Here is a 14,200-nt window from a genome sequence, read left to right on the forward strand (position 1 = left end):
TAATATATATAAATATACATGGAAATTATCGAAGAATACTGCGCCTGTATTTCTTTTCTTCGTTAATACATCATGTGACCTTTCCTTAAATGCATTACAATAATCATTGCACAACCTTCTATTACCTCTAACACACATAATAATGATATATAGTGACAGTGCGATTTTTTGGTCAAATTTGACACTATCGTTTAGTAGCTCGTTATCGACACAACCGAAAAGATAGTGATTCTTCTATATAAAAAAATAAATATATTTTCGCTAACAATTCGTTTCTAGCAGATTTAAACGATTCACAAAACAAACAGGAAAACTGACAACAATTATATATTAGACCTCTCTTTCACACATACATATATATATATATATATATATGTATACATACATATATATTCCTTTCTGTAGTTACAAATTTGTTCGTGCATTTGTACGAGAATTATAAAAGTGTTAAATAGTGTATAAATATATTATCAGGTATTTACAGAGTATTTTCATGCACGATGCGATTGCCGTACTTGTCATTGTCTGCGGAACGTAAAACTCGATTCCGTAAAAAAAAAAAAAAAAATTAATCTCGCATCGAAGACGAACTCTAGCGGACACCTTATCGCCTTCGACATTCAGGTGAAATGAATATTTTCTCTCGGATGTCCATTAAGTTGAATGACATTGTAAGGATAAGTCATTTTCTTCCGGTAATAGATTATCCCTGTACGCCAATCGCGATAGGTAAATACTTATAAAAAATCTCTAACGCTACCATTACATCAGTTCTTTGTACGTTTCATACAATCAATTTCACATATCGATCCACTGATCCCATTGATTGTTCAAATGCTCTTAAAGCTGCAATATATATACTGCATTGCAAATGCACAAATATATGCACAAATGTTAAATAAGTTAGACTAGCAGTTTGCGCGATTGACAACGTTATAAAATGGAAATAATAGAGATTGCTGAAAGCTGCTCGTTATCAGGTCTTGAAGTATGATATTAAATATTAGCCATTAGTATATATATATGCGTTCGCAATCTGTTCCCGCCACTGAAAACGTATTCTAAGAGGCGCGCTTATTCGTTAATAACGGAATAGCATGTAATTCCAAAAAGAACGCGCCTAATTTCATACGTTTAGTCGTCATTAACGTATTGACCTGTAACCGTAGCGGTTTGATGATACCTCCTTCTTCCAGAGAAATCCTCGTTCTCCTCGTTCAGTTGAGCCGAACACGTTTCAACGCCCGGATGCACCGGGGTCACTACTATCTGCTCGTAATCGTAAACTTTCCTCCTGCAACGATAAGATACAAATTGCCTTCTAAAGGAATCTTTCCATACCTATAATTTTTTATAAGCGGATATAATTAATTCTTAAGAAAAAAAAGGGAACAAATCATTTCCTGTTAAAATAATTCTTATGCTTCTCGAGTTTATCGATTTAAGGTAATTGTTTAATAACAACAAAGTTGTAATTAATTTACCCCATAATTCGAAGTAATGCAATCCGAAACCACTTAAGGAATTGGAATTCCGCAGCAATTCCAGGTTTTACAGCAGGATTAGCGTGGCCGACGTAACTCCAGACGAGGAATACGACGACGATATTAGCGAGCGCGTATCCCCAGTGCACGAGAAACATTATAAGTAATTTTACGAGGCACTGCAATGTGAACGTATATGCATTATATTAATCTTCAGTGCAATTAAAATATTTCCTTATAGATTTCTCAAGTGGAACGTGAAAGAGTGACATCGTACGATTGTCTCAACGAATAAATACTTACGCCCAACAGCGAAAACCATCTATTGCACAAAGGACTGTACCAATTTCCTAGCTTATTGTGTATGTGAACCTTTCGTTCCGGTGTGTTAGAGACACTGGCATTATCCTCGATACTCGGCGACGAATCCACATACACGTTATTGTCGGATAAACTGTTGTTTCTCTGTATTTAAAATTCAACAAACGTTACTGGATAAATTCTTCAAGGTGGGCAATAATAACTGCGCGTGTTTCGACACGTGCGATTTCTCACCATAAGATTTTTGTGTCTTATTCTCTCGGGGAACAGACTGTCCAGATCGTTGTCCGTGTCGGTTATCGAGTTGTTCCTACTTGCGGAACCGTAATTGCGATCGAATGTCGGGGACTGCGTGCGGAATCGTTGCTCGCGCGTATGCCGAAGATCAAACGTTTGCGCGAGGGCGAAGTACGCGTAATCCAGGCAGGCGTACGTCAACAGGAATGGCATCGTCACGATTGGGGCGAGTGTATTAATTTGACCGGTGATGATGAACGTCAACGTTACTACAGCAACAACCAGCATAGCGTATATAGGTACTTTATTTGGTCCTCTCTGAAAACAATAATTATCGCTAATAAATTGTTACGCTATAAAAAGGAATTATATTTCTATGATATAAAAAAAGATATAAATTTTCTCTTAAGCATAGAATAAAATAAATCCGATAAAAATTCGGATTTAAATCCGAAATAAATTCTCTTTTTCTCTCTATATTTTTTGTTATTTAATATACTTCAAAGACAAATTAAAAAATAATGATGACGAGAATAATTACCCCTCTTTGCAAGCAGCTCATTCCTGGTATAACATTTTGACTGGCGATAGATTGGAGAACGCGAGGTGTGCCGTACATGGCACCCAAACAGCTGCTGAACGACGATACGTAGAGACCAGCGAGTAGCAACACCGAGATTGCCGACACCGTCGACGCTATGGTAAAGTTGGTGAGCAAAGCGTTTCTGACGCAAGTCGCCGCGAGAGTCAACGAAAAGCACAAGTACAAGAATGTTCTGCAAATAACAGTCGTTTTATTGTAACGTTAAAAACTTTCTTAAAAACAAAACTTTCAAATTAGAGACAATTTATCTCACCCGGTTCCCAATGCCGCCAAAGTACCATTGGGAATGTCGCTAGACGGATGCCTCAAGTCTCCGCTCATATTAATTCCAGCTAAAACACCGGTGACGGTGGGAAAGAAAACACCGAATACAGTGAACCAGTTATATTCGTCCTGATAATCGGGGAAGGTGTTGTTTCTCAAATTTCCTGAGAGCCAGCCTTCAAAACCAGAATCTGCAAACGGTTCAGTGGCAACTTCAGCATTTATATACGCTACATACTTTGCATATTTTATATGTAAAGACAAAGAGATTTCGTGCAACTCTATATCACGCAAAAATCGCATATTTTACGACACAATTACGACAGTTTTGTATAATCTTACCGATATTGGTATGAGTGAAACTTCCAACCATAAAGTCAACCCCAGCGAGGAGTAGGATCAGAAGGAGGACAAACTGTAATTTTACAACCCACTTAACACCCGCCACATTAATTACGGACAACAGCACAACGGCCGCGCACGCGAAGCCGCGTTGTGCCCATGCCGAATTGAAACCTACAAGACCGGCCATCGACTCCCCAAAACCTAAAACGTTCAGAGCACAACCCACCGCCTGAAATAAAATCCACAAACCGATTCTTGGAATCGCCGATAAAAGCACGATGAGTTTTATTCTTGTCTTTCCTACCTGCCCGAAGCAGTAGAGTAATCCGATGGAGCCGCCAAATCTGGAGCCCATCACGTGCGACAGCAGGAAGTACACTCCGCCGCTTTCCACTCTACACCGTTCGCATATGCCCACAGCTGACAGTACCGTCACCAGTGCGATACACACTGAAATCATTACGGTACACAATAATTTCTCCCAATGTCTGCATCTCTTGATTGACTTATTAAAAAGAAAAAAACAAAGCAATGATTTATCTCCATAAAAACGTTCTAATTTCTGTAGAGGATATAATCTCTCCCAATGTCTGGATCTTTTGATAACATAGATATATTTAAAAAATATATATTTAAAAACATATATTTAAAAAAAAACAAAGCAATGGTTTTTATTTCCACAAAAACATTCTAATTTCTGTAGAAGATATTATTATACCATCACGAAAGGATACACTTTATGAAAGATGTACAGTCATGGATACATCGGTTGTGACACTTTCTTTTTTACAGGTTTCAAAGTGCACTAATATTTTGCAAATGCAGACCGCGATTGGTGTTACACTGTCTCCAGACTAAAGATAAAGTACATCGTGGTTCGCATTTGCAAAATATTAGCTATCTATAAAGTATATATTATGCATATTAAATATATATTGTGATGTGTCCACGATTGTACTTGGCGCGAGACTACTGCATCTCTTGATAATAATAACAATAATAATAAACGTATCAGTTAACAGTCTAATAATATTACCTGTACAAAAGATGATTAATACTGCGTTCAGAACACCTGCCTGACCGACTATCCATCCAGACCGCAGAAATACAATTACGCCAAATATGTTAATAAGGCAAGACGTAAAAACCCCATCCCAGGTGCCAAACAACACAGGCTGGGAGATGAAGAAGTTGGATTTCCACCAGGGATCTGAACTCTGCGGGAGATACAAGAGACGGGTGATGCTGTAGTGCCGCACACAGTGAAGATCAATATGTTACAACAGTCATCGTGTCACATCAGAGATATACTCCTTACGTATTCCTGCGCGAACAACTCGTTCACCCCGGCCTGATACATTTCCGGGTCGAGGGCATCGTTGCCGTCCCCGCTGGCCCTCTTCGCTTCGCTTTCCCGCGCCTCCGGGTCGCGCAAGCCGTACCTGGCCCAGTCGACGTCCCTGTGCACCACCCGGACGTCGCCGTTTGGAAGCCTGCTCTCCTCGTTCCTCGACCCCATGTCTTCTCCCCGGTGCGAAGCGGGCACGCGCGCGAGCCAGTACAGACGGTGCTTAGTTCCCGCTCGTCAGCCGCTCATTCACGTGGCGATCTCGTCACAAAGCTCTCCTACGTTCGTTTACCAATCGTCATACCACCCTCGTCACTGGCAGTCCCTGAAAGCTCCTCTTACGATACCCTCATCTCGCGATCTGGCAACGCGTAGAGGTTAGAATTTGCGCGAAAGAACGTATCTTTAATATCGCACGACGAGCGCGACGGACGGACGTTCTGTGCGTAAGAGCTGCGCCCTCAGTTCATCTTATCAAGCCGCTGAGTCCGCATCTTCTCGCGATAGCCGCGATATTTATCACTCGCTGGTGACGTGTGACTGGACGACAGGAGCCACCATCTTGACAGCCTGACGCTGGTACCTAACCTACGCGGATCTGCGCCACCGACGAGGTGCCATCGAAGATCCGTGTAGGCTGGGTAAAATTTCGTTTATCAGGCGAACGTAATCTGAATGTAATCGAGGAACGGTGATCTTACCTGCTTGACTTTAATGTCAATTAATAAGCCCGGTCAAATCTTTGGTTTAACTTGAATTGATTAGCATTTAGTAATCAAAACGAACATCCTTTAATCTCTTATTAATTAATATTGTTCTAGTATTATATATTAATAATTAAATCCAGTCAAGCCTTCGGTTTAACTTGAATTGATTGATTAGCATGTTTTGATAATGAAAACGAAAATCTTTTAATCCATTACTAATTAATATTTATTAATAATTAATTACTAATTAATATTTATTAATAATTAAGTCCAGTCAAGCCTAAGGTTTAACTTGAATTGATTGATTAGCATGTTTTGATAATCAAAACGAAAATCCTTTAATCTGTTACTAATTTTATTATTATTATTATTTATTAATAATTAAGTCCAGTCAACCCTTCAGTTTAACTTGAATTGATTGATTAGCATGTTTTGATAATGAAAACGAAAATCCTTTAATCCAATTAATATTATTAATATACATATAGATTATATTTTTTTTAAATCTATCTTTACTTACTCGTAATTTTGCATTACACATGTACAACATCCACGCTTACTCGAACTAAAGATAAGAGTATCATCAAAGAAGCTGCACGTTAAAATATACATTTATTCGTATTCAATGAGATTGTAAACAAGTTTATGCGCACGGAAATGTATTAATCTAAAAACACATGTATTCGCTGCAGTTACTTTTTTGAAATGTTAGTTTTTCGTGTTGTGGTAAAAAATTCGAAAATTGTCTCGGGACTCGGTAGGATCGGTGTTTGTCTACGAGAAGGTATTATCCGCACTCTCTCTCTCTCTCTCTCTCCCCCCTTTCTCTCGCGATCTCTCATCACTTGAAACCATCGCTAATTTCCGCACGTTCCCGTGCCGAATTTATCCACGCACCGCGGAAGCGGTACGTGGAGCCAGTCTTTGATACAATATAACGATAATTCCACGATAACTCTCTTCCTATCTCTTCCACCAAAGTTACAGTATATCTATTTATTTACATGTATAAGTTATTTTAAGCTCCTCGCCTCCACTTCTCCCCGTTACTGAACTTGGTCATCTCCCGACCGCTGACGCCGCAGGTACCAATACCCACGCGACCGTTCACGTTCTCCGGGGTCGCGAAGATGCTCTTTTTTATAACGCCCTTCTTCGAAGACTGCGGAGAACAGAAAAGTAGTTATAACGGATGCTTTAGATTATACTCTGAAGACAGCGCCACGTAAATAAAGCTATCGCTCACCTTGTTGGTAAATGCTAGCCACTTGTTCTTTTCCAATTCGCGTTCTTCTTCCAGTTCTTTGAATCGCTGTAATTTCCTCTGCTTCTTCTTCTTAAGGTACTCCCTTTGCTTGTTTGGATCCGAACCCGCAACCGCGGTTGCTTGCATTTTCCTGTAAATGAATAAATCTATCATTCAGAGGTAAATAGAGACTTATGTATATTTCTGTCAATTTATATATACATATATATGCTGAATAACGATTTTTAAAAAACGATAAAAAATTGTTAATACTTTCATATATTATTATTATCAGCACTTGCATCTAGACGAGTATGAATGTTAACATAACTTGGTGTATTTTGTAATCAACTTATAAAAATTAGCACATTTATTTCGATATTGTCACAAAAGAGCAAGATAATACATGTATTATTAAAAAATTAGTAATATATATATATTATTTGCTACGCCGTTTATATAATTATTGTGTAGAATATAATTTTTGTGTAGAATAAATTACACTTTTCTCAATTTTTGTTAAACATATAATTATACTAATTAATTTGTCTTTCAAAGCTGTGGTACCATTGAATCGGACAATTCTTGTTACCTTTTCCTGGAGCCCGACGATGCCGCGCACGGACCGCGTGTCATCAAAGGATAAATGAACAATAACGAATGTATTTCGGACGTAGCAATGGTGGAGTAATTGTTGCCAATTCAGGAATAAGAGAGACAGGAGGAAAAAATGAATGATTAGTAAATCGTCGCCTTACATCTTTTACGTTTTTCTATAAAAGTAGGTAGGTAGGATAAAGGTAGACATGTACAAAAGGAATATTTCATATTGGTTCACAAGTGTGATATTGCGTTAGTATGGGTACATCTGAAATGGACTTACTTCGATTTTTGATCTGCCCAGTCTGACGCTGGCCTCTTAGCAATGGACTTCAGCTGGCTGAGCATAGTGACATCAGTGTTCTTGTACTCATTAAACGTCAAATTTACTATTCCGTCTTCACTTATCGCGTCTATAGTTGCTTCATAATACCTGCAAAATTTTATAAAACGTAACATTAGAAAGAATTGCACGAGATGCTTCATTTTGGAATAATTATAACACTGTCTTTTTTTGTAACAAAATCATTGCGAATATATCGTTTTTCAACACAAATATTCAATTCATAATTAATACTTGCTTAATATTAATATCCTTTAACAACCTTTTTCTGCCTCTGTAATGTTTCTTTTTAATATTCGACATTACAGAAAATATTGCAGGAAAAAGTCAAATTAAAATGTTCTTAAAATTAAATTCAATATTAACTGGAGAATAAATTTAAAAACAAACAACTAATACTGCCGAAATCCTTCCTGATTCACTAATTTTTTGCTATAAATAATTTCACCTTTGAACAATTTTATTACATCACTTTAAGTTTTAATAATAACGGCTCGGGTAAAATATACAGCTTCCGAAATATCTTAACTATCCTCTACACATGAAACTTAAGACTTAAGATTTAAGAAAATTTATCAGTCGATTATTCATCTCACGTGAGAAAAATAATCAATTACGATTAGTCAATTTTCCTAAATCTTAAGTCTCATTGTAGACACTGCTTTATACCTCGGTACGATGCTGTATACGAATTGTGCGACTTACTATCACGCAATTCAACTGAAATTTTGATTCGACTGCAACAATATGCCTGTTCTTCATAGCCGAACTGGCTGCACTGGTTCAGAGTTTATCTTTCTTCTTCCAAGGCAAAAAGGAAAAGATAAACTTATAGCGTTTTCGATTTGTTGACTCGATCCGACTCCGAGTCAAAATAATCTGTTCTTTTTAGCGTTTCTTGTACACTTTAACTATTTTTTTATAGTTAAAAAGAACAGACCATCGACTCGGAGTCGGATCGAGTCAACAAATCGAAAACGCTATTAGTGCAGCCAGTTCAGCCATAAAGAACGGGCCTAATAATACGCCCGAACGGTACCCACTTGCCATCCTCGCTCCAAGGTGCCATACACAGATCGCCGACTTTCCACTTATTGGCCAGAACTGCAAGCAAAATAGGATCTTTAGCGTCCATGCCATTGGCTTGTCTTTTTTCCTGCTGTTGTGACTTAATTAAATCATGTGTCAGTTTTATTACTTCCTTCAGATCGATCTTCAGCTTTATCAACTCATGATTATTCGGATCTGTCGTGAGTGCCGCTTCCACCTGAAATACAGAACGGGGGGGGGGCGTTAGGAAAGGCCAGCCCGTCGCGAGGACGTCACAGGTGCGTGTGTATAAACGACGTAGGTCGAGAGACCGTCGCGCGTCCGATCGATCGTCGCCGCGAGGTTAAGAAAAGTAAAAACACGGCTCACCTGCTGGAGCTGCAGCTTGTAACTCTGTAAGTCGTCCATGACGCTCGGAAACGGATTTATCCAGAGCCACGAGAGCTTCGGGCCTCCTCTACGTCGCTCGACTCGGAGATCCGATCGCGAAAATAACGTGTTATTGGTAATCGCACTCGCGACGACTCCAGTCAATTGAGTCAATTCCAGGCGAGCGACTCCGAGTTGACAATAGGCGCAGGATCAGTGCTGCCAATGTAACGGCGCGTCGTTTATTTTTCTCGCCCTCCCTCTCGGAGACACCACGAATTTCCAAGGACACGAGAGTTTCAGCAAACAAGATCGAAAAAACAAGCAAGAGCTTATTGTCTCCGTTCGACGTTCAGAAACGTTCAAAAACCTGTCGAAATGTTGAAAGGCGTCGATCACGAAATTAGATGAAGTGATTGCTCTGCTTGTTAGATGGCGACACTATTTCTCTTCTGTCTTCCTCTTCTCTCCCCCCCCCTTTCTCAATCTCGCTCGTTTTCTCCCTTTAAATTTTTCGTCTGGCTACTCCGGCTAATTTTTTTTCTCTTTTAAAAGGTAGTGGGGGAAGATTCCAGAGTTTTCTTGTGATTCCATAGAACTTCCAAAATTTTGTTTTTATTATACAGCGGTAAATATAAGAACGGCTGATTAATCAAAGTATATGTGCGACCATTCGATTCTTATCTTTCTCATTTGTTGCAATAGTAAAAAGCAACTATAAAAAAAATAATAATAACACGTCCCAAGCGATCGCCCATCTAACAAAGTCCTAACCTGCAATAACCAGTGAGGGAATTCGAATGTATCCGTGTATGTGTGTGTCATACGTCATACGGGTATCATCATCCTGAAATCGAAGCTGTTTGAGGTTGTGTGCGTCGTAAATATCTAGGTCTCTCTCGCAGCTGTCTGTGTTTTGACGGAGAAGGTTGCGTCGACGTATTTCTATTAACGCGCGAATACGTCGTGTTACATAACGGAGGATCTCGCTGTGACAGTCTAAGCAAGAGCGTACACCACTGTAATTTGTTCGCTGCTGTTCGCTGGGGTTAGAAAGTTTCGGTCATGGCATACCCGGTAATTATTCCGAATAAACAATTGTAGCAATCACACTTGCACGTATATAGCGGCAATGCGACAGCTTTGATGGCACGCTTTATTCTGTTTATTTTCAGTTTGTTGATGTCACCAAATCGTCCGACACGCGAACGTTAATTGATTAATTGGCTCCGGCACACGGACGAGAAGTTGGCGCCTGATTTCAGCTTGTCCGACAGCTTTTGCAAGCTTTTGCCTATTTTCCTCCCCGCGATTGTACTTAGTCTTATCCGTTCCTTCACAAGAGCACGATGTACGGCTCCACCGATCCGGGATCGGGCGCGGTAAATCCGGAGGTGCAACGATGGTTCTCCACGGTGGACAAGGACGGAAGTGGACGGATAACGGCTACGGAATTGCAGGCGGCGTTGGCCAACGGTCAAGGGGGTACCTTCTCCGACACAGCGTGCAAGCTGATGATCGGTACGTTTGCAGGTCCTGTACAGTCGTGGACACATCGGTTGCGACACTTTTTTTTATAGGTTTCTAATATATATTTAATATACATAATATATGTACTTTATAGATAACTAATATTTTGCAAATGCGAACCACAATGTACTATCTTTAGTCTAGAGACAGTATAATGCCAATCGTGGTCCGCATTTGCAAAATATTAGTGCATTTTGAAACCTATAAAAAAGAAAGTGTCGCAACCGATGTGTCCATGACTGTACACATATTTAATTGACAAATTGAATATGTGTACAATTACACTTGCACGAGAGAGCATTAACATTCGACATGTTGTATACTTGCTTCCATATGTACCATTGTACACATTTAATTTGGCATTAACATTCGATGTGTTGTACTTGCATTCACATGTACACATACTTAATTGACGTCAATTAGATATGTGTACAATGGTACACATGGAAGCAAGTACAACACGTCGAATGTTAATGCTCTCTTCGGGCGAGCTGTGCAAAAATATCGGCGACAGTGATTTTATCTTCTCCGCAGGTATGTTCGATAAGGAGAAGAACGGCACTATAAACGCGACGGAATTTCAAGCTCTTTACAATTACATAAATTCCTGGCTCGGCGTATTTCGTGGCTTCGACCACGATAAGTCCGGCAGTATACAGGAGGACGAATTGAACGCGGCGCTGACACAAATGGGCTACCGGCTCAGTCCGGAGTTTATTAAATTCCTCATAAAAAAGAGCGATCTTCGTGGTCATCAGTCCATTACGGTCGACCAATTTATAGTACTGTGCGTTCAAATACAGAGGTTCACAGGTAATTAGATATGCTTACTTGTGGAAGGAATAGAATTTTATAATTTATTGCTTGTTGATCTATTCAGAGATTTAATGCTCTGTGCATGAAATAGTTGATGAAAACATTTAAGCACGTTTGTTTATTGAAATAATATTACGTGTTACAGAAGCGTTTAGAGCAAAGGACACGGATCAAACTGGATCGATCACCATTGGATTTGAAGATTTTCTGGGAGTAGCTCTTAATTGTAGTATATAAAATCTTAATGATAATACAGTTAAATTACAGTTTATACTGTATGCCGAGAAATAAGTATTGTTTAAAGTTACGCTGCAAGTTCTATTTTTCTATCTTAGGGGATAAAGTAAAACGATAGATTCACGCGTTAGGCGTCTTAGACTTAAGAAATCTATTTGTATTTGGGAATTTATATATAGCATTTTCTTTACCACTCAGGTTTTATTTATGCTTGATTATTTACAATATCTTTAAGTAAGATAAGATTATTGATAAGTATAAGAAGCACTAAAATTATGCTTCCAATTCCGCTGATGTATCAACCTCAAATGACAACAAAACGGATTTTACTTTTACATTCACGTTAACGAAGCGTTTAAATAAAAATGAATAAATCACATGACAATGCAAGTTACGTTACATTGAGCAACACATTCCATGATTTTTTTTATATATTTAATGTTTTATATATATATGATAAAAAGGAAATAACTGGTATATAATATCTTTACCATTAGTGACCCTTTTGACTGTCTAATGTCCATATGTTTATTGCTATCTTTATGTCCGGATGATTTTGTCTCGAAATTACATGAAGTAAATAACAATTTTCTTTACACAGATATTTTGAGTATAATGCAGATGTTTCAAATTTACGGGACTACAGCAGTGCATTACTCCGCATGAAACAGGCTCGGGAAAGAATTCGAGAATTTGAACGATTGCAAAGAGCACGACACCTTCTGGACGCCATTTCATTAGTAAACGATTTGCTTGCCGATGGTTCCGAGATAGAAATACTGTCGCTCGCTGGAATTATAGTGAGGAGATTAAATAAATTAGGCGTGACAAATGTAACGGCAGATAAGGAAAACGGTGTGTATTCGATATGCGTGAGTTTTCTTTTTTCGGAACATGTATATCTATTATATTCCGTTACAGAATATTGGTACAAAGATACGAGATTATCAGCTTTAAGACTTACACACAGCGGCATTTATCACTGTTGCACATTCTGCTCTAGTGGTGGAAGAAAGGAGATAAGTTGTGGCTGTAGAGGCACTATGCTTGGTAAGAATTAATTTCACGAGTCAAATAATAACTGCAGAATATGTATTGAATCATAAAAATAATTTCTGTAATATCAATTCTATATTATAAAACATTTATATGAAAGAGTAATTTTTAATAGATTTTCCTATTCAAAATTTAGAGATAAGCAAAAAAGAATTAATTAATTTTTGTAAAGGTGGATACAAAGGTTGTGGCCATGGACATATCGGACATCCAGGCTTTAATCATTGGTCTTGCTGTGGATCTATATTACGTAATGGACGTTGCTTAATTATACGAAAAACTAAGCATCATCTTATATTGTGAGTCTTAATAAATTAATAAATATATCTTTTGTGTATCTTTTGAATATAATTTGGATAATCCAATTTTTAAAAAAGAAGTGGAAACATTGCCTTGATCCTTAAAAGAGATCCTGTTCAATCTTTTGAAAATATTATTTCAATATATTTACGTGTTTAATTAATTGAACAGTTTAGATTTGTAATTTTTGAAATAATTTTCCACCTGCAGTTTTTTTAATTACAAGTTTTTATTCTCATTAAAAATTGTATAAGATTTTACTTCAGGCAAAAAAGATAATCTTCTATACAATATTTAAATCCTATCATGCAACAGCTTATATTGACAATAATTAAAATTAATAGTTTAAATTAAAATCATGCAGTAATGCTTGATAACAAAGTTGATGGTCAGAATCTCTGTTCGAGAAAATCGAAAGGAGAAGAATAGAGAAAATATGGAATTTATAACATTATGCTTTCTTACCTTAATTTTATCGCTGCTTAGACAAAATGTGTAACAATATATATATATTTTTTTTCACATATAAATTAAATTACATTAATTTATATACAAATATTTTATATATATATATATAATTTTTTAAATACATTTACATAAATGATATATACATAAAATCAGGTGCTATTCGTATTTCTATTATTTATTAATTACAAATGTTCGCAATATATTTAACTAAACTTAAGCATAACACGATTCAAATCGCACATTAATCGCAATATACGCTTGCCTCTTGCTTAATATTACATTAACAAAAAACATATTCAAATCGCACATTTTAATAAGTCTAGTCAGTCTGTATACCAGTCAAGCTTTGGAATGTATGTTTTATACCTCAAATGACAATTATATCTTTTTCGCTCATCTTATTCCCTTGTAAATCACATGACAATTATATCACAGCATTGTACTAACATTAATAAGAGTTTGCTCTTGCATAGTGCTGTACGCATCAAAATGCTGCATTGTTATTATACAATTAAAATTGAAACATTCTTAAATTCTGAAACATTGTGTAGCGAATTTTAAACTCACATTTGCACAATGTAATTTAAATTTCCACTTTGGTAATGTACATATATAGTCGGACATACCTGCAAACTTTGGGTGAATTGTATACTTCTTCGAAATCGTTAGTCGAAAATACATCGTGGTTGTATTGAATCAATAGATTATTTAGATACACTCTCGCTTTTTGCAACATCGTTGCCAGGTATGCAGCAGCTCTTTTTCCCACTCCGACAGCGTCTTCACTGGCGTGACCTCTGTGCTGCACACTCCACATGCATTCTTTGCACGTTACCTAAAAATTTTATATTGTTTATTTTATATTTATTTTATAT

General features: G+C 37.4%; 5 protein-coding genes and 1 long non-coding RNA gene across 8 annotated transcripts in view; 3 read left to right on the forward strand and 3 right to left on the reverse strand.

Moving 5' to 3' along the window:
* Positions 1 to 25: 25 nt before the first annotated feature.
* On the reverse strand, positions 26 to 5,652 carry LOC105448589 (solute carrier family 12 member 8). Its single transcript, XM_011687249.1, has 10 exons — positions 4,574 to 5,652; positions 4,292 to 4,472; positions 3,560 to 3,705; positions 3,253 to 3,484; positions 2,900 to 3,101; positions 2,584 to 2,818; positions 2,040 to 2,360; positions 1,788 to 1,949; positions 1,485 to 1,663; positions 26 to 1,294 (listed from the first exon to the last, which is right to left on the reverse strand). Exons 1-10 carry the CDS (start codon positions 4,772 to 4,774, stop codon positions 1,135 to 1,137), a joined length of 2,019 nt encoding a protein of 672 aa, XP_011685551.1. The 5' UTR covers positions 4,775 to 5,652; the 3' UTR covers positions 26 to 1,134.
* Positions 5,653 to 5,804: 152 nt separating this feature from the next.
* Positions 5,805 to 9,296, reverse strand: LOC105448588 (survival of motor neuron-related-splicing factor 30). The gene is made up of 5 exons (XM_011687248.1): positions 8,919 to 9,296; positions 8,543 to 8,766; positions 7,440 to 7,589; positions 6,557 to 6,707; positions 5,805 to 6,472 (listed from the first exon to the last, which is right to left on the reverse strand). Exons 1-5 carry the CDS (start codon positions 8,955 to 8,957, stop codon positions 6,329 to 6,331), a joined length of 708 nt encoding a protein of 235 aa, XP_011685550.1. The 5' UTR covers positions 8,958 to 9,296; the 3' UTR covers positions 5,805 to 6,328.
* LOC105448587 lies at positions 6,653 to 7,493 on the forward strand. Of its 2 annotated transcripts, none has more exons than XR_974260.1 (3): positions 6,653 to 6,736; positions 7,115 to 7,337; positions 7,414 to 7,493. It is a non-coding gene; the product is annotated as an uncharacterized LOC105448587 (long non-coding RNA). The 2 variants fall into 2 exon arrangements; XR_974261.1 differs by having other exon boundaries at positions 7,115 to 7,341; positions 7,414 to 7,483.
* Positions 9,297 to 9,408: 112 nt separating the features above from the next.
* On the forward strand, positions 9,409 to 11,880 carry LOC105448586 (peflin). The gene is made up of 4 exons (XM_011687246.1): positions 9,409 to 9,995; positions 10,094 to 10,439; positions 10,983 to 11,261; positions 11,410 to 11,880. The coding sequence occupies exons 2-4, from the start codon at positions 10,268 to 10,270 to the stop codon at positions 11,499 to 11,501; spliced, it is 543 nt and encodes a 180-aa protein (XP_011685548.1). The 5' UTR covers positions 9,409 to 9,995; positions 10,094 to 10,267; the 3' UTR covers positions 11,502 to 11,880.
* A 111-nt stretch (positions 11,881 to 11,991) lies between these two features.
* On the forward strand, positions 11,992 to 12,894 carry LOC105448590. Its single transcript, XM_011687250.1, has 3 exons — positions 11,992 to 12,356; positions 12,423 to 12,551; positions 12,730 to 12,894. The coding sequence occupies exons 1-3, from the start codon at positions 12,164 to 12,166 to the stop codon at positions 12,858 to 12,860; spliced, it is 453 nt and encodes a 150-aa protein (XP_011685552.1). The 5' UTR covers positions 11,992 to 12,163; the 3' UTR covers positions 12,861 to 12,894.
* Positions 12,895 to 13,474: 580 nt separating this feature from the next.
* LOC105448591 (transcription intermediary factor 1-beta-like) overlaps positions 13,475 to 14,200 on the reverse strand; it is a 3,448-nt gene continuing 2,722 nt past the window's right edge. The window contains exons 6-7 of one of the 2 annotated variants that reach the window (XM_011687252.1): positions 13,952 to 14,160; positions 13,475 to 13,860 (exon numbers count right to left, since the gene is read on the reverse strand). In XM_011687252.1, coding sequence (XP_011685554.1) covers positions 13,854 to 13,860; positions 13,952 to 14,160 — 216 coding nt within the window. In that variant the 3' untranslated portion in view covers positions 13,475 to 13,853. Of the gene's footprint in view, positions 14,161 to 14,200 lie in introns of both variants that reach the window. The other variant, XM_011687251.1, reaches the window with a different exon arrangement.

The sequence above is a fragment of the Wasmannia auropunctata genome, unplaced genomic scaffold (assembly GCF_000956235.1).
Source record: "Wasmannia auropunctata unplaced genomic scaffold, wasmannia.A_1.0 LD336083.1, whole genome shotgun sequence".
Lineage (NCBI taxonomy): Eukaryota > Metazoa > Arthropoda > Insecta > Hymenoptera > Formicidae > Wasmannia > Wasmannia auropunctata.